At 44.2% G+C, this 27,447-nt stretch overlaps 1 protein-coding gene across 3 annotated transcripts in view; it reads right to left on the bottom strand.

The window, feature by feature from the left end:
- Positions 1-27,447, bottom strand: part of LOC106652197 (histone acetyltransferase KAT7) — a 42,862-nt gene that overhangs the window by 11,850 nt on the left and 3,565 nt on the right. For 2 of the 3 annotated variants that reach the window (XM_014371000.2, XM_014371001.2), the window contains exon 10: positions 1,814-1,907. The exons of the other annotated variant lie outside the window; for it this stretch is intronic. In XM_014371000.2, coding sequence (XP_014226486.1) covers positions 1,814-1,907 — 94 coding nt within the window. The remainder of the gene's footprint in view (positions 1-1,813; positions 1,908-27,447) is intronic. 3 annotated transcript variants of the gene reach the window in all.

Raw genomic sequence — 27,447 nt, 5'->3', positions numbered from 1 at the left:
CAAGTTCAAGCTTGACTACATTTTTCAATTTTTTTACCGCAATTTTTCAAAAGTATCATAATACAGCATTCCCTCCGTATACGCGGGGGTTACGTTCCAAAAAAGCACCGCGTACGAGGAAACCGCGTATACTGAAACCAAGCTCTTATGGGATTTCAGGAGTTGCGTTCCTAGGAATCTCAAAATTTAGGAAAAATGTACAGAAAAATGATGAAATTAACGTATATTTAATACTTTATTGTGAAAAAAAGTCAGTTATACGCGATTGCTTGATTTTTCTTTGATAATCTTTGTATAAATCTTCGTAGATTTGAGCTGCTGTTTTCAAGATAATTATAAAATTCAAGAGCTTCGTCTCGTATAGCTCGTTCACCGACAGGAATACTTTTGTGGAACAGATCTTGAAGCCACACCATTAACATTTCTTCCATTTTTGTAACGTTGAGATTCCGAGTGACTTTAGTAAGTACAGCATGTTTACCCAAATGTGCAGCGCTATTTCGAATATTGGCAGCGTTATCTCGTATGGTTCGAACTGTGGATTCATTAACATTAAATTTTCTTCCAACAGCCGCGACTTTCTCGCCGTCGTCGAGAAGATTTAAAATTTTAATTTTATCAGCAATGTTTAAAACTTTTCTGGATTTAGGTTTTGATGGTTTTTTTGCACTTGGAGCCATGATTTTGATTTTATTGCACAATAATATTTTTCAATGTCAACAATAAAAAAAATTGGTTATGTCTTGCAAAAAAATTGAACTCCGAATTCGACTTAGATCCGCGTATACAGAGGACAAAAAGCGCGTATAAGGGAGAAATGTCTCAAACAGCAAACCGCGTAAGTCCGAAACCCGCGTATAAAAAATCCGCGTATAAGGAGGGACTGCTGTACTTTAATTTAATCACTTTAACGTATTGTCTCAAATTTGTTCAAGTTTTTGAAGTGTTTGCCCAGTGTTCGGGAAAAAGGAGCATTTGAACTTTGATTTGAGAAAAACGTAAGAATTTTGTATAATATTTTACAAAATAACATCCTAAAATGATAATTTCTTTTTCAATTTTCCGGAAATTGTTGTTTTTATGGTTTTTAAAACATTCGTACATAAAAATAGGAATAATCAAAATTTAAAGTAGAAATTCTTTGATAATGTATTGGTAGAGATTTATTTTCTTTACGTGACGCATGATAGGGAGCGTTACTGCATCGTGCTTTGTTATTATCTTGGTGTAGCAGTGCGCAGTAATTTTTTGTTAAACATAAAGTGCGAAAAGATGCTTATGTTTTTCGTTCTATTATGCGTCTGCGATGGGTGCACACACACGCGCACGCATGCGCGCTGACTAATGAGCCAAAGGTCGTCGCGCCTTGCACACGAGCAAGCCGACAAAAAAGACAGAGAAAAAATATCGAATGAGAGCGCCGATTTCACCGGAGAATCCTTGGAGACTCGTTCGCTTAAACAATGTTCAACTTACGTTAACGTTCATCAAGCTCAACGGAAACCGATGAGATTTGCCCTATCTTATGTCAAATTAATCCGATTCAAGATAGAAGATTTGGTCGTGAACAATTTGAGTTCAAATATACTGATGCATGTGATGCTCCAACGACTCGGGTGCTTTACCCACGTAACGGCCTATAATGCTCGCAAGTTATATCAGTCACGCGCGTAAGCCGTAGCGCAGAATTATTTGGGCAAGGTGCTGCATTACGATTACAATAATGCGCGTAATCCTTCCAGCCGCTATTACGTCGGTATACCTACTTGAAAATTAATGACTCGCGGATATTGTTATTATTTATTATACTTACTAAAGTCGATGAGCAGTCGACCGTAGCCCTGCCTTTGGTACGGTGGCAGCGTGAGTATGCACGACACGTTGTAATTGTTGTTCGAACTCTTTTCCTGCAAAAGTACAAACAACAAAAAATGTATTCAACTCTTTGTGAAAACGTAGTTCAATTTTCGTCGGTACTTTAGCTTCGATTTTTGATACATTACTCAACGAGTAAAATTATATAGTTGTTGATATTGAAAATTTAAAATTTATGATTACTAGCGGTGTGCATGTATCCAAAAATTAAACTCGTAGTTAGTAAAATTTAATATATTTTTAATTTTTTATCATGTCGTGCATTCGTGGGCTAAACTAGAAAACAGCTGACAGGTCAAAAATGAAATAAAAACTAAATATGTTTACTTGCAAAAACCACATTAAAGAATGGAATCCCCGAAAATATACAATTTTGAAATGAAACTTCATTTCGCGCGATAATCTTATGCAGAGCTATTTTTTGGAGTTAACAAGCTACCGGTTGCCAATTCTTTGCTGTGAAATGATCATTGAGCCACTGATGAACCAAGACTTATATAATATTTGTTTGTCAATAATTTTTTCCAAACTTTTCAAATAAAAAAAAATGAATTTAAAAAAAATCGATTACACATCCATTCACAGCTATATTTTAAATAGAACAGATCTACAATTTTTTTCGTTTCTAAAATTTAATCGAAGAAAAGAAGTAGTGAAATAATCAAAATACGTCATTTCTGTGTATCTCACAATGAAAACTACAGTCGCTAAAACTGTGTTTTCTTTTGCACAATCTCATTCTCTCTCCCCAGTCTCTTTCTCTCGTTCTGTTCTATGTTAATAAATGTTTTGCCATTCGCGACACATACGCGCACGACTTCCGGCAAGTCGCTTTACGTATGTACTTTTATATACACAAATCGAAGGTGCAGAGTGTATATCAAATCTAAACTGTTGGTATAAATAAATAAACAAAAATAAAAAACGTATACACACGTGTGTTAATAAGGATTCGTTACGTATAGTTAACTACTTGACTACATTATATCCCCGAGCTATACACTTTTCGAAGGACACACATCTTTTTTTCTTCAGCCACCTTTCAAGACGTATTTTTTTGCCTCTCGAATTTAATATAAAAATTAGATTGAAAAAAACAGCTTACAATGAGTATTATATTTCGTTTCGCTACGTGCGATACAGCAGTATATAACTCGTCGGAATGAAATGTCTGTAGATGCGCTATCGTTGGTTCTTGTCCGCATGGGCGCAGGTGCAAATTTGATTAATTTTTTCATTTCGTTCGCTATTAAGTACCTAATCGTATTTGCATAATATAAAGGCGCTCCGCCATACGTACATAACGCAAGGCAGAAGTTCTCTCTTTAATGCAATAAGTTTCGACGACAAGTACTTCCTCAATTACGGCACATTTTGAGACTGCTTACCCTTTTTTTACATTGCACACATGTGCACATACGAGAGTGTATAAATGTAACATCAATGATTTATGACTTAGTATATTACACACGTACTAAATACCCTGCGAGTGAGTATACGCATCGAAAATGTGATAAAATCGTTCGCGTTTATGTACTTTTTTGCCGGGAGAGAGAGGAGTACGTATTATATAGGCACGTAGAGAGATGCATACATGCGTGTGCTTCTGTACTTGCGCGTTCACGTGTGCATACTGTTTGATTAACACATAAAAAGGCAACACGCTCGATTTTTTTATTCCGCCCTTCACACCGATGCGCTAAGATCGCGCACAGCTTACAAGTTGAGCATTTACAAAGTTTTGCCTCTCTCTCTTTCTCTTTCTCTCTCTGTACGTTATGTTTAACTAAATTCAAGCGGTAGAACATTTTTCGCTACTTTCGCTTTTCTGCTCGTCGCCCCGCGGCTTGCACGCATAAATTAGCTGCAAAAGTAAGAGAGCAGCTAATTAGAGCGATGTTTCGGGATCTGTCGAATCGTTTTATAAAAGCGCCCGACGATGTATACGGGCCCGCATATAACGCTGTACGTATGCGCGGTGGCGCATTAAGGCTCAAGCAGCCGTGACAATGTGCCGCGCGCGCAGCTTTTCCTTTCGTACTTTTTAATATTGTACGGCCTGTATTCAACAAAATGTACATTGTGCGCCGACCTTTCTCTTTTGAAGGCGCCTAATGCAAAGTGAATACGACACAATATCATGCGTACATGTTAACTTTTAAAATTAAGGAAAAAAAAACGAGAGGAGCAAAAAAAAAAATTACTCGCACATAATGAATGGATATTCTCGCGCACGCGTCTGCGTTGAGGCTGGCCGGCTTTGCAATCTCAACTACAGACCTTCCATTATAAAGTCTCGCGATGTATAATAATGTAACAGTTTCGGGTCGACGCATGATGCGTGCGGTGATATTCAGGGTCGTGTACGCGACGACGCGAGAGAGTGACTAGAGTGTGTTGTCTTAAAATATAAACTTCTATATTTGGGATGTATATGACCAATTCTCAATGAAATCAAATGACCCAAAAAATTGTTTTGTCTGATGGCGTGAAAAGCTTGTTGTTTTTTTATGCGACTCTCGAATTCATGCTTATTGGTAATATTACCAATAAATTTAGAGAATGCTACCTTAATTCTTACATATGAAAAAAGAAAGAAGAGAATGATCGCAGCTAATGAAGTAGAAAATGAAAATACCAGTAAAAAAACAAAGTATTAGTTTTAAACTTGTTCAAAGACATACCAGTTTGACCACATACGACAAATATTTTGGCTGTGTCAGTCGATCTAATCAATTATTAAGTGTCGTTTAATATTCAAGTGTTTTTTAACTGTCTTTATTGTATTATATTTCACAGGAGTATTTAAAAATATAGCTTATTTTAGAATATCTTGCAAAATTTGTGAACTACGCTCAGTTAATCTACACATGATTGACTTGGTTTTTGATCAATTATTTTCTCATTTTATTTATTTTGACAGAATTACCGACTGAAAGTTGATAATTTGACGCTCATATAATCATTTCATTTTTTAAAAAGTAATTTAAGTCAATTATACGTTTTTTCTGTCATTCAATGCAGACTGCCCCGTCTGCCCCACCTTCTCTTATGGCAGCAAGCTATTTGCACACAGGCTTGTATCGTGTCACGTTTAATAAGTGTATAATATAGGGAAGTGATCGGGCACAGATTCAGTCGGGGACTCGAGTCTGCAAAGGTCGCAGTTGTCGTAAATCACGAGGACAATTTTGTTTCTGTAATTTTTGCTTTTTGAAAATTTTGCCAATGTTAAATACACACAATACAAAATGACTTGGTCTCAAATGCGGCACAAGGCCGCGATCGGTTCCGCGCGTGGCTAACGCGGACCACCCCGCGTTATTATAATTCAATGCGCGCGAGCGTTACTTACAATTATATTATCAATCCCTTTTTATATCAAAAGCAGCGTAAAAATATAATACGTCGACGCATGCATTGTCAACGGGCGATTTGCGGCAAATTTTCAGGGAAACGCACTCGAAAATTGCGGGCCTGGCCGCAATCCCGGCCGGTGCGACAACACAATGTATTCGAGTCGCGAGATGCGCGCAGCCAGGCCAGCAATGGGTGGGCACATGCGTACCGTATGCGCGCGGGGCTGTATGGTATATAATTTGCCGTAGTGGTACTCTCCCTTGTGTGCACCTCGGCCTCTGTCTCTCTCTCTCGAGGCAACAGCATGCGTCCTCATTATGGGCGCGTTCGCGTGTTCACTGTCATCATACACACGCTGATTATATTAACACAAAAAAAAGACGAAGAAGAAAAGATGGGAGAAGAAAAAAACCGCGCGCGCGGAGAGCTCGAAAAAAAACGAGCTTTATGTACGCTACATACCAACTCCGAAACAGTCGGAAACATATCCAGCTTGATATATTATATTCCACACTGCCAAATTATGTTTTGTTAATTTTCATACGCGTAATAAATATGCGCGTGCCGTATTATATGTATGCAGAAAACGCGCACAAACGCGTGAGAGAAATACGGAGTTCATAAAGTGTACGTATATATACGGTGGCGTGAATAGGTTGAACGCATATATTCCAGCGGCTCGTTCGACTCTCTCTCTTGCTCTCTTTCGGAACCTGGAACGTAGGAGTAGTTGACCGAATGACTGGCATTCCTTTGCAGCAGCAGCGGCAGAGAGCATTGTTATTATAATCTTTGGAAATTGCTGCAAAAGGGCAGATTTCCAGAAGTAAAAGAGAGAGAGAGACAGAGAAAGACAGGAGAAAAGCAGTATATATATGGCCGAGCCGAAAGAAAAGAACCTGCGGTTTGTGCCTTCTTCTGCCTCGAGTTCCCTTCTCTCTCTCTCTCTCTCTCTTTTTATTTTTTTATTTTCTTTTCTAAAGACTAGGAATCCTCGGCGGAGAGCTGTTTATCGCTCGCTCTCTTGCAACTCATAAAATAACTATACTAACGATGGAGGGAGGCTTTCGACAACGCGCGAGATGGGCGCGCGCATTTATATGGCCAGAGCAGCAGCAGTGCCGCGAGTTATATACACCGGCACCCAGTGCAATATATGGGTGTGTGTATCGTCAAGCGCTTTTGTGTTGAAAAAGTCCGATTATGAACTGTCTAATGATTTTTCGTTGCTCCTGCGCTCTTTTTACTCTCCTTTTTCTTTGCTGTGTGTCTGTGGCTGCTGCTGCTGCTGCTGCTGTCTACTTCGTGCGATTGCGTGTTTTCTGCTCATTTGAAGTTTGTACTTTTAGCTCTCTCTCGCTCAATATTTTTATTTATATAAATGGGCCGCGCGCGGTCCGTTATTATCCACGAAGACAGACAAAAACCGAGCCAGCACGGTTCCAGTGTAAAGTGCAGCGCTGCAGCAATTTGCAACCGACGTGTACCGAGAGATATTTTACAAATCAAACACTGCTTATTTCACTGATTTTTTTACGGTAAAAAATTATAACCGATCGCGCAGGATCGCTTGTATTATAGAGTCGATTGGCTTTCTTGCTCGCTGCTGCCCAGTGGCAACGATCGTGTTCGTCTCGATATACGCGCTCGCACACACACACATGCGCTCGTATATCCGACTCTTTCTCTTCCTCTTTCTCTGCGTGTATATGCGAATACGAGTGTAAGAATGCGTCAGTCAATAGGAATTTGTTTGCACGCCACGTGGCGATTAGCAAGGCTGTGCGGCTCGTCGAGCTCCGACAGTCGACGTCTGCGCGCACACACAAGAACACACACACATGAGAGATACAAACGCATGTTATATACACTGCAGGCCGCCGTAGAGCGACTTCTTCTTCTTCTTCTTCTGCCGAGTAGAGAGACTATATCGTCGCGAGCAAAAGACGCATCCTCTTCTTTCTCCCTTATACTTTGGCACTTTAATGCACGTGTAGCATGTATATGTTATAGAGCGGCTTGCTCTTTCCTCCATTCTACATACCATGTCATGTGTATGTGTATCGACGCGCATAGTCAAAGGTATTACACTCTACGGCGCGGCTCGAGAGAGGACTACACGTCGGTTTATAACGATTGCCTTGACTTATCAAATTTATACATATAAATATGTTATATATATTCGTATACAGTCTTGGCATGTATATAAAGGCACACACGACTGCCTGTGCCTTTTTTTTGCGCTTCTGACGTATATTTCGCCAGTTTCAGAGAATATTATTATGTACACACGCATCCACTTCATTCGGAGAACTTTTTTAATTTTTTCTCTCTCTTTTTTATTTTACAACAACGATACCTTACGGATAAAGCTCGCACGCATATACCGCCGCGGTAAGAATTATATATTTTTTATTCGTACGATCGTGTACATAAATTCTTACGCGATCACACATAAATGGTACATATTATATTATTTCGTGGACAAACTGGCGGTACACATATACTACCGCGGTAGATCGACGTGCACGTTCGAGGACTAATTTGAACCATCTCTTTCTCTCTCTCTTTTTCTCGAGTTTGCTGCAGACAGCCTCTTTGTGTGTGCGCGCATATACACTCACACATATATCGAGCTCTTTTTTCCTTCTTTTTGCTCCGTATGTATAAGCTTATATATACAGGCTGACCTTCGAATGGCCGTGCCTCTTCTCGCCACCACTGTCGAAGAATACTCATACACACACGAGTTTTTTTTATATACACATCTTACGATTTTCAACACTCGTATTTTTTTGCTGTTGCTGCTGGTGCTCGAGCAATCGTTTAAAACGTGGAAGAAAAGGAGGAAAAAGGACGAGGACAAAGAAAATGGTGCTCGTGTAATAGCTAACTTTTGTGATGCTCCAAATCCTCTTACCGAACGACCATAAAAACATTCTAAAATGATCTTAAAACATGAATTTATCGAGCTCACGTTATTTTATCGCGAGTTAATCGTAAAATTGCAAAGTTATTGTTTCGAGAGCTGGATTTTAACTCTGATAAATTGCGACTGGATTATTAATGGAGATGTTACAAGCTTTACAGCATAAAAAAAGGAAAATGTATAATTCGACAGTAGTATCATTCCAATATTTCGGTATGACCAGACGAAATGGGATCTGTTATCGAGTAATTGATGTTAATTTTTTCTCGTTTCATCAGTCAAAATCACAACGAACGTCAATCGATTGATCATAAAGTTCGTACTTGGAAAAGCCCAGCTGCGATGATGCATTGCGACATGGCGTTTGCTTGCTTGCGTATATAAGTTACAAGCCTCTATGTTGGGAGCTGTGCGGAAAAACGATCAGCAGTAGAGACACGTATATTTCAGGAACATGGCCGAAGAAAAAAAAGGAGAGAGAGAGAAAGAGAGAGAGAGAGAAGGAAAGAAAGGACGAAACCCCGCGTGCGAATCCGCCAAGTGTCGCTTTCAAAGTTTCTAACCACGTTTCTCTATAGACACGGAGAATTAGTATGGAAGATCCAGACGAAAAATGGCTATATGTATATGATGACGCGCGGGGGCGCGCAAACGAGAAAGGAAGGAGCGAGTGGGTATATACACACTCGGCCTTTCGTATGGAATACAAATGAACGAGAGGATCATACATAAACGAAGGCTCGACGATATTGCGACGATCGTGAACGGAGCCACGCTGCTCCGTCTCTCTCCTTCGCAAGGCGATTAGAACTCGATTTTCGCGCTGAGGAATCGAGAGTCGTCGAGTATTTAAAAAAGTCTAAGGCTAAAAATAAAGAGGAACATTTTACAACGATTTCGAGCGCCTCGTGCCGGCGGTTAACGAGCAGATCGAAGTGTACGACGAACACATGTGTCGAGAGCGCATTGAGGTTATACAGCGCAAGTAGCATAGCATCAGCCTCGTACTTAGCACTGCACAAATCGAGCTGGTTTATACACACGAATAAACGATACATATAGAAAGGGATTCGCGACTCGACGATGCGCCTTCATCAACATGCCAACGAGACACATATCTCGTTTCTCGTGCATGGACATGTGTCTGAGCTGTATGTGTTATGACTGGCTCGTATACTACAATATCGAGTCTGTAAATATAAAATTATCAGCTCTTGCACTTGAGCGTGCAGCGAATGGGACTCGACGTGCATCGCAAGCGCGTCGATGATGCTCTCCGCTGTTCTCGAGGGAGAGAATGATCGACTTTGCGGTTTGGAAATACCAGGCCTATAAGCAGTGCGCACGGAAAATTAATACATCGCCCACAATGTGTCGATTAAATGTATGCAATTTTGAAAAAAACGTACAGCGCTAGTAGTGATGCACGTCGTCGATCGGTATATAACGAGCAAAAGTGAAAGAAGAGAGTGACGTATCTCCTCTCTCGTTTTTTTTCGTTTCTTTTTTTTTATCATCGTTGACCTCGTGTTTCTCACATGTTACGTACTTATACACTATGTAGTATATATACATGCTGCTGCTGTTGGCTTAGCCACCGAATGAATAAAAACTTGCTGCCACGAGTGAGAACGAGAGAGAAAGAAGAAGTCGAGCGACGAATGCGGCAGCAGCACAACGGCGGTCATTGCTATATTTAGATGCACCGACTTTCCTTCTGCGCTCTCAACCTTTCTTTGACGCAGCAGCAGCAGCAGCTCTGGCATCTGACTCTGCTTACTGCATGTATAATACGCGTGTGCGTGAAACAAAGCCACGCCAAAGCGTCTGTATATATGTATACGCACAATACGCAGAGAGAAAGGAAGAGAAAGAAAGAGAGATATCGCGTTTTATGATACGCACATACGCGCATGATAAATTGAGAGTCGAAGACGAGCGGTAGACGCGCGCGAGTTAGCGGCGACGGTATAATGTCACCTTATATCGCACATCGACGAATTCCTGCCTTTACGATCGATGATTCGACTCTTCGTAGAGTTTATTGCATTAAAGACTCCATATCGTTTTACAAGTTATTATTTTCGCGCCGTTCGATTTCGAAGCGTCAGTCTATGGTTTCCAATGCGCATTATGTCGACGCGGTAATTATATTCAAATCTATCGGTGCGAGCTGCGAGGCGCAACTTTCGATGATTTCAACGATATTGCAAATCGTTGCCACACACTGGGAGAGCGAGGATGGGAAAAAAAATTGCCACAAAGACAGAGAGAATCGGGATCGTTACATGCGGTTCTGTACAAAAGCGTGAAAAACTGATGCAATTGCAAATTAATGGCGAGGTTCGAGAGAGATCGATCGAGCGCGATACTATACGAAAATTGCTCTCGAAAAGTTCAATTTCGCGATTTTATCGATCTGGAGGTTTCAACAACGAAAAATTATCAAACCGCGAACTCTCGTAGCGCAGGAATCATTCGAGTGCAAAGCGAGACGTGTACGGCAAAATGATCGCTTCATATGAAATACAATATGGTTTATTCCTGTGCAGCGGTTGTTTGATCGAAGATTCTTAAAGCCGTCGATGTATAAGTATGAACACATACGCGCACGACAAAAGCTGCATATTACCATAAAAAGCTCAAGTACGCAAATCCAGTTTTCATTCTGAACTTAAGGCTTATGATTTGGCGTAAAAATTGTCTCAAAGGTTTTGTGGAGACGATGGGAAATTGTTCTTTTGAAGTTTCAGGGTGGACAAGAAGGAATTCATGAACGAGCGAAATTTTATTAGTGTTTTTTTGCACGTTTGTAAACCGAGTACCAACATTTTAGGATAAAAAAGAGCTTTCGAAGTTACGATATATCGACGTGACGACTCAAAATTATGCTCTTACTCTTCCCTTCAATTCTTCACACCGAAATTTATCAATTCAATTGACTGGGCTTTATAAAAATGGCATTTCAACGGTACTATGTACATCGAGAACAGCGATTTTATAGATTTATCGGGAATATCATCATTGATAGTTTGAAAATTTATCTTCCTCTATCGGTGGAAAGTTTTTTCCATAAAAACATAATAAATTTATCGTAAACGACTTTCCATTCATATTCCATTCACGGTCCATTTATATCTAGTTTCAAATGGGACTTGAATTGATTTGCAACTTACGAAAATGCGAAAGAAAGTAAGGTACATTTTTTGTAAAGAGTCAACTCGTTAAATTTATATCGAAGAATTTTCAACATGTTATAAATATTTTTATCGATCTGTACATCGATTCATGTAAATATCGAAAAGATGATTTATAATTTTTCATAACTGTAGGTGCATTAATTAGATGCGATATTGGCGTTCGGTACGATTCATGTTATATACGTCTGGAAGTTTAGGCGTACTCGCGGTATCGGTCGTATGCAGTGCTTACACACAGGAGCCGGTTGCAATTCATGCAGCGCACTGCAGCAGTGCTACCGGTCCGATATATAAGCACAATGCATCGAGGTAATAGCTAGCCTATACTATGTGTATGTGTGCGTCGTCGTATATATAGCTGCGCAACAACGGCGACGGCAACTACGGCGGCGGCGGCGGTATATAAGGGGGTTGACGTTATATTACGCCTTGGCGGCCGAAACAATGCGGGCTTCGCACACCTCTACTGCTATACTCGTATATATGTGTGAATACACACGTGCTATATAATATGTAATGTACCGAACGAGAGAGAAAGGGTCAACTTCCGGGGAACGTTACGCGCGCTTGGCCGCTGCTGCAAGACAGAGAGAGCTGCAGCTCGCGAGTTTTGCTCGTGCACACACAACACACACACACGAACACATACATGCACGTACGTATAAGCGGTGCAGCATGTACGTACGTAGGGCACATGCTCCGATCAATCACTCGTGTCTCGTATTATGTGTGCTACTCAAGCTCACGTATATACATACACGTTATGTACGAACGGACGGACGGCAACGTAGCAAATCCCGCAGCAGCAGCAGCAGCTCGACGTGTACACGTTATAGTGTGCGTTCATAGTTAAATGAGCATTTATGCCAGGCAATATGTATGCAGTAGTGGCAGCTCGCAAACTGCCGCTGCGACGCTTATTATCCTTACAGTAGTCGTGGTGGTGGTGGTGGTGGTGGTGGTGGTGGCGGTAGCAGTAGCAGTGCAATAATCGATGGCATCAAGGAGCTTCAAAGTCCGCGATCACAGAGAGTTAAGTCGAATCTTAAACGGAGCTTGAACTGACACTAATTTCGAGGGGGGTGTGAAATCGCTCCGGATGCGCGCTTCAACGGGCGTAATTTTCATCAATGTAACGTAATTCGGAATCAATAGCTTCTCATCGAATCAACGTAGCTTGTCTCTTTGATAAGAGAGCTCATGTATGTCTTCTCGAGCTTTCCTCGAAATGTGACGAATTTAAACTTTTAATATCGTCTTTATTACGTGGTTCAAAAGAACCGCGATAGATGTGATAGATTTACAGCTGTAAAAACCCTGCACGGCGCGAGTCGGATTTTTACACGGAATTTCGGTGTGACGTTTGAAATCAACAAAATACCCATTAGTTATTTCAGTGGATTCGTTTTGACACCGACACATTTTTTTAGAAAATAATATATCCACACACTAGAAATATCAGAAAACGTGTGCTCGCAAAATTTCCATTTATCCGTATTTTTCCATGTCCTCCTGAATTCCTGCGTCAAAAATACGTGGAAAATCCCCAGCGGGGGTGTGGATCTTTCGGAACTTTATGTAGTATTACACGCGAAGCCGCGTGTGTGGCGCAGCTGGACCATGATATGTATCCAACACTTGCGTCAGCGTGCCAGAATTTGGCCATGTATGGCATATTTTCTAAGGCTTGCGCAAATATCAAATTTTCAAAATCAGATGCTGCGGTGTATACAATAATAATGATCAGGTGGCGCGAGCTTTTTGGCAAAGGGTCAGCGCTCCAGTGCGGCCACAGGATTTTCATATATACATAGTATCTATGTATGTGCATAGCCACGAGTTCATTGGCATTAAAGCGTTCGACATGGCAACGAGTATTATATAGATTGCAGGCCGATCTGTAAAGCCGCTGTGGCCCCTGATGTACTTGATGCACGATGGCAGAGAAGCTCGTCGATCTTTTTGTGCGGTTTTGCATCAAAGCTGCAATGCTGCAGAATGGCTCATACTGGCGTAGTAGCATATAAACACGCGGGAATGCAAGCGCGTAAAATCACGATGATAATTTAACGGGCACGAAACTGCCAATAGGGTGAACTGCGAGAGACGCATTTGCCGCACGTGTGCTGTGCTGCCTTTTTGAAGCTTATACAACACCCATCTGTATTAAACACTCAGTGTGCCAGGATAATATGGCACTGCACCGAGTGCGCTGCATCACCGCGTCTTTAGGCCAAGCGCGGCTCCGCATAATGCGCTGCATTTTGTCGATTTTTTTTTTTTTTTAACAGCGCGCACATACTTTGTGCGGCTCTGCCCACGATCGTAAAAGTCGTATGTATTAACGCATGTGCATTTGCAACAAAGGACACGTCGTCGCATCCGAGCGTATTTTAGCAATGCAAAAAAGTGAAATTTCCCCCCGTCCGCGCGGGAAGGCCGTTCCACTTTGTACCGCTGCGACTCCTCGCATACTCGTATGCGGTACTGTATTAAAATACATTTGCAACAAGTAGTCGTTACGGATGCAAAAATGTCCATTATACATGGAGAAAGAGAGAAAGAGGAACGCAGCGCTTTTACGCGCATCCACACATATATACGATGCATATAAATAATAATATAAAAAGGAAGTACGAAAAGTTTTACTGAAACACGGAAATGCGCGCACGCACCGACGACGATGGCATTTTTATATTTTATGTATAATATATAAGGCGAACGCATTGGCGACTCTCGAGGCTGCGCTTACACTTGCACATATCCTTTGCTACCAATGCGCGTATACACGACTCGGAAGTGGCTTCGGCTTGGCTGTATTCCTTATTAGCCGTTCATATACATACACTCGCACTCACAGACACACAATCAAAAAGTACGACAGGAGCTCTCTCATGTGCGCAGCGAGGGGATGTGGTCATGCGCGCGCGAGCATATCCTCTGGTAAATTCGTACATGCTATACGTAGCTTCTTCGGATCGTTTGCACGGGGAGCTGTGCGTATGTTGGTCGAGCGATTAACGATCATTAACGTTGTGCCGCTGTGTGCAGTACTCATTACATCTATATACACCCGTCTTTTTGACCCTTTTACTTCGACGTGTTCTACGTATGTAAGTTTCCTCGTGCTGATCAACAGGACTACGTGTTTCGGAGCACGGATCGAAAGTCAAACACATGCGAACGACAAATGAAATTCGTGGTTTTCGTTCTGTTTACGATCGAACAACGAGAACCCACCGTCGATTGTACTTTATATTTTTTATCCACGGAGATAGAATAACGGAGGAATGGAAAAAATGAGAGTGTCACTCTTTCAAAGCGAGTAGCAGCGCACACTTTTCATAATTGGAGAGCATTTCGTGGAGTATATAGATATGCGCGACGCGTATAACCGTTGATAAATTGTACGGGCGCCGATATAGACAAGTAAACGGCGAGCGAGAAGTGGCAAAAGGCGGAAGCTGCGCGCACAGCGGAGCTAGCTGAGCCATGGCCGAAAAAAAAAAGAAACGGGAAAAAATATACGTACGCTGGTACACTCTGGTATAAATGTGCCTGTACGCGCGCGTAGGTATATATTTTATGTGGGTATGGGTGAAAAAGGATCTACTACCACTATAAGGAAGCGAGATAGAGAGAATGAGAAAATGAGGAGAAGGGCCATAGGCAGGACTGTCTGGCATCGATCGCGAGGCGCGCGTATATATATACGAGCTACCAGCTGCAGCAGCGTCGGCGGTGGTGGCACCATAGAGCGAGAGAGAGGCAAAGGAGTATACCCATGGTGGGGAGAAGGCTAGAGAGAGAGATAAAGCATATATAGGCAGAGATTACACACAGCGGTACACACAGGTTTGAAAATCTACCCTAACGATCGTCTGTGTGCTCGCCACATACAGACACACGTACACGTAGATGCCGTGTGTAGCCCATCGTATCGACGAGGGCGCGATTACTGTAGCCTGCGCATAACCCCACCACCGTCGCCACCACCATCACCAGTACCACCACACCTCGTGCTTGCTCTGCTCTCTTGTCTGTCTGTCTCGCTCTCGCGTTGGTATGGGTGCATATGCCTCGACGTCGTCGTCGTCGTCGTCGTCTACCCCGTCGACGCTCGCGAGCCTCGGGTTCGTCGGCCTCGAACGGGCTATATAATACACATACATAGCATAGTCGCACACGTACACGCACACACACAGTCGCGCGTGAACTTTGGCTGTGTGATTGCCTTTGCTCGCACGATTTCAACACACATATATACACGTACATTGTGACAGCACAGCCTCTTATTACGGTCTGTTGGCGTTGTTGTTGTTGTTTTTGCTTTTCGACTTTTTTATTTTTGTTCTCGATTCTTGATCTTTTACTTTTGCCGCCCTTGCTTTCTTTCTCATTCGCGACCGACCTAGACATCAAGGTACGAGCTGTGTCATCTACCTATTATTGATATATATGATATCAGAAGAAGTCAATTACGATAAAAGTTACGATGCATATTATTCGTCTGCAGATTACGAGGAGATATATTAGTAAAAGAAATACTTCAAATAGTTCTTCTTTTTTATTTCGCCACTGATCTTCGAAATTCATAGAGCTATAGAATATTCAGATGTAACGCTATCTACGAAAAAATGATTCGATCAATCAGAAACTTTCATTCCGATTGCATCAAATATTCAAGATCGAGCGTTACTATCGCAAATAATGATCTCTATCTATTCCTCGCATAAAAACCTAATCTATACAACCTCCCCTGTTTATTTCTCTGTTTTCGATACCTTTCGCAAACTCCGGCAGGTGCAACTGAGCAGTAGAAGCGTCGTAGATGTCAGATAGCTATCGAGCGAAGCGCGGTGATAATTAGATATTAATTCTCTCTCAAGCGTCGCACGGGCGTGCAAATCAACGCTTTGACGTATAATCTATAATCCGATCAAATAATTGTCTGCTTTCGTCAAAGCTATTTCATGTAATTATTAGAGCACCTGACAGGTAGGGAGTCGAAGGCCGTAATCAATCGAGGCTGCGGCTTGTCATCAAGAGTTATTTATTAATGGTCCACTGCTAAAAATTGGAACAAGCTGTACCGAGCTATTTCCGTCGGTGGCCTAAGACCTTGATATAATTCAACTGAGGCCCAGTGTTCTTCAACGGGTAAAGGGGTTCAACTAGCTTCTTCTGCGACGATACCCTGACTGTAGGCATGAATGGTAGGTAAGGCTTTTAAACGGCGGGATCTTCTTTTAAACGGAAAATTCTTTGAATGATGATCCTCCGGCAATAGTCAACTGCGTACTAAAAAGCCCAAATTAACAAGAGATATTGGACTCGAACAAGTGATATCTGGATTTATACAATTATTTTAACTTTCCTACTTGCAGATTTACACATAAAGGTATTCGCCACCTAGTGTCGGAGACCCAAAGTGGCGTTATCGTATTTTGAGTTCTTGAAAACTGGTCTAAATTTTGAAAAAATTAAGTTGTTATTTTCAAGTCATTCCAAACGTGTTTAATATCTTGAAAATAATTGAGATAAAAATCGACAAAAACAAGCCAATTTTCAATATGTCGGCTAGATATTTCTAGGCCTAGAGGTACCAAAACCGGTCACCTGACTGGCTTATGAAAGCTATGATACTCGGTAGAATAACTTTGGAATAACGTCAAACGTATGAATTGGCAAAATGGAATCGGAGTCTACTTGCCGAATGCGGGACGAGGAATTTATTTATTATTATTATTATCATAATAATACCCAGCAATAATGGGCGGATTATGCACGACGACGATCGGTGTACATTTGTACATTATACAAATTACATTTGTATATTGCGAATAGGTTCTAAACTATACGGCAAATGTACGTACTTGTAGGCTGGCAGTTCAGACGCAGAGTCTGTAACTTGGCTGGCTCGGAATGCTTCTATCAAAGTTATATGTAAGCATTTTCACGGAAAGCTCTTTGGCTTTCTCTCTCTCTCTCTCTTTCTCCTACGTATATATATTGCTCCCTTCTCTCCGCTTCGTCTTCAGACACTTCCTGATCGTATACGGATTTCGCACTGCTGCTGCTGCTGCTGCTGCTAGCCCCGCAACCACCACAGCCAGCCTCCCTTTTTTTCGTCGTCCTTTCTCGTACAGTCGCGTCCTTGCGTCGCATCTTATCCTTTCTTTCTCTCTCTTTCTCTCAGCCTATAGTACAGAGCATCGAATGTATACGTACACAAGAAATATACGTTGGTAATTTCGTTACACTATATACACAGCCCTTTTCTCACGGAAAAGCGAGAGTTAGACTCGGAGTCGGATATACAAAGCGAAGAGAAATAGAGAGAGCCCGTTGTGAGCGATACTCTCAAGAATACGTGAGCGCACGAATTTTTTATATTTATATATTTGTATACATATTAAAGTAGGAAAAGAAAAGCAACGACGATGCGGGAGGGGGGGGGATCCTAGAGAGTCGTGCTCGCGTGACTGATTTAACGCAGAGAGCTGAAAACGCTCGCGCGCAGGGGATGAGGGGGTTAAACATCTGGGGTGGAGCGGACTGCTATGCTATACGCGGACGAGCGAGACAGAGAGACGAGCGCGACCTCGAGGTCAAGGGTAGGGGGCGAGTAGATTTAACCCCTAACTCTATCCATGCCTGAGTCTAGCCTGCGTGAATCCCCCTCTTATCTACCCCCCACCTCCGTTCTCCTTTCCTTTCCAGACATTCGGACAGTTACTAGTCGTGTATTCACGCGAGCGATGCGTCTATGCAGGGATACAAAGCGCAGCCGAGACCGAGTAAATAGCCGCTCGTTTATATCAGAAATGTGCAATCCGTGCCTGTAGACCACATTCGGTGGTGGCTAAGATACGAGGCACTTGGATTTTTACGTCATGTTCCATCCGGCGAATCCACGGGTTCTTTGTTCTTGCCGATAGTATCATAAGTCCCGTTGATAATACAGACTCTCTATCGACGATTCTATAGTTTCGAGAGACTGAGATGACAGAATTAGCGACAAATTGAATTTCGTCGATTAAAAAATATTTTCAGGGAAACAAACAAAGAGAATCGTTTTTTTACGTCTGCAGCGCGTGTAGCGCTAATCGCAAACGTGTTTTCGAGTGTTTCGAGCGCGTCGGAAGGGTAGAAAGAACCGATCTCGACTAGTATTCGCATTGCGTTCCAATTACCGGCGCTCTGCGCACGATCGATTTAATTTCTTTTCATTGAAAAGCCAGATGTAACGTTGCAGAGGGGGGCAGAGGAGAAGTTAGGAGTCGTTATATTCATCTATCGGTGTATAAAAAGGGAGTCTGCGTGACTCACTCGATTGTTATAGATAAATATACAGCCAGGACTATAACTGCAGGACAAAAACTCGAGAAATCTTAATCAGCGCGATGGATATTAGAGTCGTCAGAGTGGCTCTATGGATTTATAGGATAAAGCCTCGTGTATTCGCGAACGGCTGCCGAGTCCGAGACAAAGGCGCGCTGCAAGGAAAACGCTTACCAAGGCGTCGAGCAAAACAATATCCACGCACGCACATATACGCGTCGAGAGCGACGTACACGAGGCTAGAAGGAGAGTCGAAGTTCTTGGGCGATTTTCACGGTCCTCGACCCCGCGCGTCCGTCCGTCCAGCCTGACGTATACGTATGCATCCACGCGTTTGTATGCGTGCGTGAGTGTGGGTGTGCGTGTGGCTGCGATTGCACAGGAGTATATGGCAGAAGAGAGGGCAAGGCCGCTACATATACAGAGGCGCGCGTTTGCAGAGTCAGAGAGAGAGGAACCTCCGGAGTAGTCGAATCGATCCGAGCGGCGCGAGGGCTCGTCGAGCCGGAGGTTTGAATTTTCCCATGGTAACCGTCCGCCAACGCGTTTGGGTGTATACGTGTGTATGCATTTGTCTGTGTATGCGTGTGGAGCTCGAACGCGTAAATGTCTCCTGAATTCTCAGGGAGCTTTGCTATCCAAACCAAATATACCCTATAGATGTATATAAGACATTTTCTTTGGCAGCTCGTCAATATATCGTCGTCGGGGAGCAGAAACGGCAGAAACTCGGAAAGCGCTGACGAAACGACGACGCTAAAGTTCATTAATACATTATTATCATCATCGCGGGGAACTCATCGCGCCATCCTAAATAAATAGTTTCCTCGCCCTGCACAGCTCTACATATTGCATTACATCTACCTTGGATTTATTTATACCCTCCGTGCCGATCCGAGCGTACGCGCGATAAATATATATTTTTGAAAGTTAGACGCGAGACTGATATGATGAGATATATTTTTTTCTCTCTTACATTTTTTTTGCCTTCGTTTCCCTCTTCGTCGTGCGCCATTGTGTAATATTGTGTGCGCGGGGCCGGCGACGGCCTTCCAAGACTCCTCCGCTGCAGACGCGGCGCGGCGGCCCTCACGACGGAACTCAGAAACGCGGAAATCTTGGGAGGAAATTCGTCGGCTCTCAACGAGCTATAGCTGGCGCTTTTTCCCCGTTGCGCCGCGTCGAATGCTGATACTTCCCAACTATTATACGCAGTGTATACGAGATGCCTCTTTTCGAGGAAATTAAACGGCGCATCCCTCCGTCGGCTTGCGCGCGACTACAGATATATACGCCCCCGCGCGCGTACATATTAATAAGAAGGAAAAGTCATTACGAGCGATCTTTATTTGATTATTTACTCTTGCCTGCGCGAATTTATTCGCTCGCTCGTACCTATATATAGCTACTATTGCAGCCCCCGCGGCCATTTGCTATGCATATAATACGACGCGACGTTGTACGATCGTCTTTATCTTTGTGTTTTCAATTCTCGCAAATTTTCCAACGAGCCGGGCCCCGTTTCCGACTCTCGTTGCCCTTAATTTAGCACATATTCACGGTGTACTTTCTCGTTGCGCGCAACGTGCCAGGAGTTGGCTCTCTCCTTGCCAGTAGCAGGCGGCACTCGATACAGCGACTTATTCGTGCAGCGCACGAGATAGTAACGGCCAACTTACTATCTCGTTACGCGCAACGGTAATATTACTAAAAAGTTAAAAGTTAAAAAAAAAGGGAAGAAAAAAAAGGCGACCATCCAGAGCGCGCGCAGCAGAGAGAGAGAGAGAGTATTACGATCGTTATCGGTCTCGCCTGGCGCAGCGCGGCGTAACGCGTACGGCGTGTACGATATACCTATATAACGCGCCACGCGGCCTATCTCTCGTATATCCTCTCGGATTTTAAGGGGTATATACCAGTATCGTATCCGACGCTGAGCCCCGCTGCTGCTCGCGAGATCGTATAGTCGTCGCGAGCCGCCGCCGCCGCCGCCGCAAGCGGCTATCCTGTCTCCGCGCGTCTCTCTTCTCTCTCTCTCGAGGCGGGGGCGCCTATATACTCCGGAGTTTTTCCTTTGCTCTCTTATAAACGGCAGAGCCTTTGCCTGTCTGTCTGGCTCGCTCTCTCTCTCATCAGGGCTTTCTGGCAAAGCGAATTATCCGGAGCTTCCTTTTATTTTTTTATAGGCTTTATAACGCGCGCCACGGCCTCCTCTGTGCCTGTGCACACAGTACCGGATATACCGGCAGCATCAGCGGCAGTAGCCGAACGATCAAACCGATTGCGCCTCATTGCGCAGAGTCAGATAACGCGTAGGATATAGGTATATATCAGCGGAGCTTCTGCTGCTGCGCCGCTATACGCGTACGATATATAGCGTGTGGCATTGCTCCCGAAACGCGCCAGAAAGGTCCTTGCCCTCCCGCTCGCTCGCCGCAGCATTGGCTGCGGGATACACAGACGCACGGACACAGACGCGAAAATTCGACGGCGGCGCCATGTTTGCCTTTATACATCTGTGGCAGTTACACACCTGAAACGATTTCTCTCTCTTGCTCCGTTGCAGTTCAATTGCACATCGAGCTGCCACTAGCCATAGTAGTACCGTGACTTTTTGGCAATTATATATAACGTAATTGTCCTTTGTTCCCGAGAATTACAAAGGATTTTTGAATTAGCTCGCGGCCGAAACTCCGCAAACTTCCTTCCTCGCCTCCTCGTTCTCTCGTTTTGTACGAGAGAAAAAAAGTGCGGTGGGCGCTCCTCGCAACCAAATATAACTAAAGCGCTATATATATATACGAGAAAATTATCAACTCTCATTAGGCTCGTCAAAGAGACTTGTGCTCTCTGCACAAGTTGCGTTGCGTTGTGTTGCCTCGTACGTACACCTATATAGTCGCTCGAGACACGCCAGCAAGCCTGGGAGGAAGGCGCAGCCAGAGAGGCAGGCAGGCGCGCAAGAGGATTTCGGCGTTGGCGGCATCAACTTAGTACTATATAGGGAGGAAAATTCTCTGTGACTCGAGATAGCGGGCGCGCGCGCCCTGTAGCCTCCTATACGTATACATAGTATGTACACATGTATATAGCGTGGCGCGCAGGACGATCTGCAGCAGCGAGCCAGACAAGGGGAAGTTAGCAGCGTCAGAGAGTGAGAGAGAGTCAGTTCCCTGGGGATTCTTTGGCTGGGGCGCCAGTTGCCGCTCTCGTCGTCGTCGTTTGCAGCATTGCACTATACGGCAGAGACGGCTTATGGTACATGAGTATATATCTATGTATAATGTAGGGACTCACACTGGCATCGGGGGGAGAGGGCTAGAGCGGCGGTGGCGGCGGGGTCTCTCTCTGCAATTCGCCAGACGTCGGAAAAACCAGTTCACAGAGCTTTGGAAAAGCCGAGCGGGGAAATGGCAATGTCAGCGCGCTGTAAGGACACCGTGCAGCACGAACCCCCTGCGCGCGTGACTCTGTATGGATCGCAGCACACACACACGCGCATACACAGACAGACACGCACACGTATATACATTATACGTGCTTTACGCGAGCCTACGTATGTGATATAAAGAGAGAGAGAGAGAGAGAGAAAAAGCAGGAGCAGTAGCAGAGCAACGGCAGCCCGGGATATGCTCTGGCTCCAGGGGTCGTTGCTCCGCCGCTGCTGCTGCTGCTGCTGCTCCTGTTACGTTATATACTCGTCGTCGTCGCTGGCTATACCTATATACGTCATACGCTGTAGCTATATACACATGCATAAATACATATTCGCGAGTTTCAACAAAAGTTTTCCTCTCTCTTGCCGGCGCTGCCGCCGACGCCATCGTCGTCGTCGTCGTCGTCGTCGTCGTCGTCGTCCTTGCACGCAGACGTACACATAGACGTACAAAAGTGAGGGAGAGAGAGAGAGCGAGGATGGGTCACGTAAATGCTTTTGTAGCGGCGAGCTTTAATTATGGAATGTGCGCGCGGGAGGTAGTAGTATAAGCTCGCAAGGTTTTGCTCTCTCACTCGAGCTTCCACTTGCTCTCTCGCTATGCAGGACCAAATGGTCGAGCGCGCATACTCCAGCACACTGGCCGAGAGGACTTTGGATGAATTTTGCATTCTGCGCCGTAAAAGAGAGAGAGAGGAAGGAAGAACATTAAAATTTTTGTTTTGTTTTTCTTTAGAACCTCACGCTTACAGCGCTTATTATAATATTATTATTATCATTATATTAAGCGCAAAAGAGCCTAGAAAGAAAAGCCCAAGAGCGAAAAGCTCCTCTCTCTCTCTCTCTCTATTTTAACGGCACAGCTGCATAAGCCACGTTACATCGCAGCTGAAGTACTTAAACATACTACTGCGGCGGTGGCAGCCGAGGGCAACAACGGCAGCCCTCGTTCCCTCGCTAGCGCGCGTTTCATTCATTTTAACGGCCAAGTAATTTGCAACTTTTTAGTCCGCGAGATGGTGCTTCAATTGTGTGGAACTGAAATGATTATCTCTCTCTTTCGCTCGCTATGCTCGTTCTGCTTATGACTTACTGCTGCTGCACGTCTCCTCTTCCCTCTTTTTGTGTCTGCGCGCAAGCAGCAGCTATAAAGAGAGAGAGAGACGAGCGCGAAAAAACTTTCAAGCCTTTGCTTACCATCAGCAGACGCGCGCACAGATATCGGTATACATTATGCGCGCGTACTCCGCACGCTAAAGACGTGGACGCGGCTCGAATGGAATTTTCATTTTAATCATAGTTTGGAAGGCCGAACTTTCGTCGTATTATTATATATCTTGCGCGCTCTTCCGCCTCATCTCTTCGATATAAAGTTTCGCCTGCCTCGTGCTGCGTATTAAATAATCTTGGTGAAAAATCTCTCGCTTTTTCCCCGAGATGTATTATATAATATAACGTGCCGGAGCTTTCGCTGCTCGCGTTGCCGAGTCCTGACGACGCGGGCGACGCCGTTCTCTCTCGCTCGCTATATACGTATGGAAGGCAATTCGGTGGCAAGCAGCGGCAAAAATGAGCGACAAAAGCAGTTTATATTATATAAACGGGGATCGAGCTCGAGCTCGAGCGAACTTTTGTCGGCACCACTGCTGCTGCTGCTGCTGCTGCTGTTCTAGCTTCCATGCGAACTCGTTTTTCGCATAGAGCGCAGTGCGCGCGAAAGCACATTCGTATTATATACATCTATGTGTATACGCTATTACTATGTACGCTGAAGCTAGAAGGAGGCTCACCATAAGGGGCGGTGGGAAATAATAACGACGACGACGTCGACGTCGCACTGCGCCGCGGCTTCGTACTGGTACATGTGCTGTATATATATACACAACACACAGGCAGAGCAGATATATACAGAGAGAGAGAGTAAACGAGGAGTTCAACGACCTCGGCTCGCGTTGCTACTGCCAGTGCTATATAGTCAACAGCAGCAGCAGCGGCGGCGGCGACAGCGACGGTGGTAGGCTGCAGTAGGGGGATGATGTTCAACTCTCTCTCTCTCTTTTGCTCTCGCAGGCTCTGTCTCTCCTGCCGACTCTGCTCTGCGCTGCTGCTGCTGCTGAGCAGGCGGGCGGGCATATCCTTCCCACCATATCGTGTGCGGGCCGTAGATATTATATACCTATACTACTGGTACTAGTAGTAGTACTACTGCTGCTGCTGCCGCTACGTACTACAAGCCACCCCCTTTTGGGCGTCTAGCCAGGGTCGGGGTCGTTGAACGTCGATAAAGATTTTGCGAGGCCGACAATGCCACCGTCGGCGGCGGCGGCGGCGCGATTCGTTATATGTATATATAGCAGCAGCAGCACCACCACCAGCGTCGCCGCGACCACTACCACCATCGCTACCACCGCCGCTGCGCGCTATATAGCGTATATACTTTTTCTTCCGTTGCGTCGCGCTCGTTTCTATTACACCCATTTATATATGTAGGTACTCTGCTGCACACATACACATACGCATACACAAACGTAGATCTTCTTGCGTGGTTTTTCTTTTATTTATCTCTTTTCTCTTCTTTTCTTCGGCTCGGCTCCTTTTTTCATTCATATATATCGTATATATATTTCTTTCGATTCTTATTTTTCGCGAGAGAACTGTTGCGGCTATTCTTCCGCTCGAGTCGATGTATCGTCGCGCTGGCCTTTCAAATGTATATATCTATATATATTTTTCGTCCGATCGACTGGAAACGTTCGATTCGGAAACGACTGTCCATGTGGGTGTGGGTGTGTGTATGCAGGGAAGAGAGAGATGGAGAGATGCTGCAGTTCAAAGGGAAGCTGCAGGGCTGATTGGCTGGGCCGCTGTGCCGATACCGCATTTTGGGAGGGATTTTCACTCGTCGATGTGTGTGCTACATGCGTAGGTGTCTGTGTGTTTCGACGTACACCCTCTGCCTACATTATACATACATACACATACGTGCATCTGTGCATACGCAGAAAAGGAGGAAAATTACGTATGCATGGATATGTATGCACGTTGGCGCAGTACCACTACCACTGCTAATTTTACCATATAATACAACTGCAGGGAATCGTGAACGAGCGAGCGAATTTGCGTTCATTGCGATAATCGCATTTGTAAAACCATCTCACGCTTTGGCTGCCCGACGCGACCGTTTCGATGACAACTCTCGAAATCCTCGCTCTCTCTCTCTCTCTCCCTATATATTGATATTGCGTCCATCCAACCCAGCGATCGTCCCGTTGCATGTAGCTACGGATAGAGACGCGTATACACTTTTAGCCCAAGCATGTGCAACGAGATCGAGCCTTACTTTACATGATCCACGAGTAATTTATCGGGCCTCGGCTACGGTCGAAAAACGCCAAGCGGATTTTGACAGTCGTACGCGTACAAACGCTCGAGGTATTATCGTAAAACGCGAATGGGATATATTCATTAAAAACGAACCACGAAGAAGCCGTTCGCACGGGATTAACCCGAGTATATTTTATTAATTTTTCAGAGCCACGCGGAGGGACGACGAAATTGCGGAAATTAAAATAACGCGAGTTCACGAGAGAGCGAGTGAGTCACTCGTCAGTGCAGAGAGGAGAGCTCGATGCGTCTCTGTATTATATACTGTATAAGCTAAATACGATGTAATTTATTCATGCACCGCTCGAATAATTCGACGAGTACAAATTGACGAGATTGAAATCTGTCGATAATGTACACATACACACGTACATCTATTTATGTACTATAAACGGCCCGAATGACGACCACATTTTCGCAAAATTAGTTTCTATTTAGTCGGTGCGAGCTCTGCACATTCATCGACGAGAACTTTCTCAAAACGTCACCCGCATATTTAATATACAGGCATGCGTTGACGCACGACTCCGATCGCAATGATCCGGAGTGGAAAGCGTGGCAACGAACGACCTAACGCGTATAGCTGCTGTGCAGCACATGTGCCACGAGACTAGATCCGCGCGCAGTAGTAATAATAATAGTCGACGAGGACTGAGAGAGAACCGAATTAAGGTACTATATACACACTTGCATCAGAGAGTATACAAATCGTCATGAGCGTAAACATTAATGTACATAATAGATAGACGTGAATGTGTGCAGCATCAGCATCGGTAGTCGAGATGCGCGCGGCTGATGGTCTTTAAAACGACGCGACATTACAATGCCATTCACACGACGACGACAACGACAACGACTTGCCGCTCTACTGTCACTGTCTCAATACAAGTGTGTATGTGTGCGAGTGCATATATACATTTATGTATACACGCGCACGGCATGTATATGGCGCGCATTGAATGTGCACATGCCTCGTGCATTGTGATATTTAAAGGCAAGAAGAGGCTATATACGAGCCTCAACGGCCAATTGCGTTTACATATCATACGTACGCCTCTCGTATCTGCGCCGCCGCTCTGAATTCATAACGTCCAATATTCGCTTTATTATCGTGTGTGTATATACACGTCTCGTTATTATTATCTCTGCCGTCGATAAAGCATAGCTGGGCCAGTTGGCTTATTTTTCCTCATTGTACTATTTCATTTTATTTTTATTATTTCAGCTGGAAATTTGCGCAACACTCCGGGCATCGAGCAGAACGGATATAATCTATGCAAATATAGATAAATTTGATTTAACGAACTGGGCTCCAAGGACATTTATACTGCCCGGCTGCATGGGAATTCAGATAAGCCGAGAGAGAGAGCGAGTATAAGCGTTGGTGCTGCAAATACATATATCTATGTATACATGCAGAAAGAGAGAGAGAGGATCGATCGATGCCCGAGCTTGGAAAAACCAGACGCTATCTGCGTGTACCTGCACAGACGTACACACGCAGCCTATGCCGCTACCATTCCGCACGTGCATACATGGAAAATTCAAACAATACCACGGCACACGTACATGGGCGATCGTATGAAATATAGGAGCGATTGTACATTCGAGCCAATACCTGCCCACTCGCGACTTCTCCGCATAAAATAACTCGCTGTCTCGTTCGCTCTTGCGACATTTCTCCATGCGGGGCCAGGCCAGCGACACAGCGCTCGCGTTCGACAACATATCCTTATACCGAATCGTGCGAACGAATATTATATAGACTTGCTTATCGCGAGTTCGGCTCTCGAATGTGCCTCTCGATTATTTCGTAGACTTATTGGAATTAAAATGGTGTTTAAAAGAATTTATTTAAGCACGACACCGGCCGGTGAAACGGGAAATAAGTCATTTGATATAATTACTGTGATGAGCGA

This window comes from Trichogramma pretiosum, unplaced genomic scaffold (assembly GCF_000599845.2).
Source record: "Trichogramma pretiosum strain Unisexual culture from Peru unplaced genomic scaffold, Tpre_2.0 scaffold29, whole genome shotgun sequence".
Classification (NCBI taxonomy): domain Eukaryota; kingdom Metazoa; phylum Arthropoda; class Insecta; order Hymenoptera; family Trichogrammatidae; genus Trichogramma; species Trichogramma pretiosum.
This window is presented reverse-complemented; position numbering and strand designations above follow the sequence as displayed.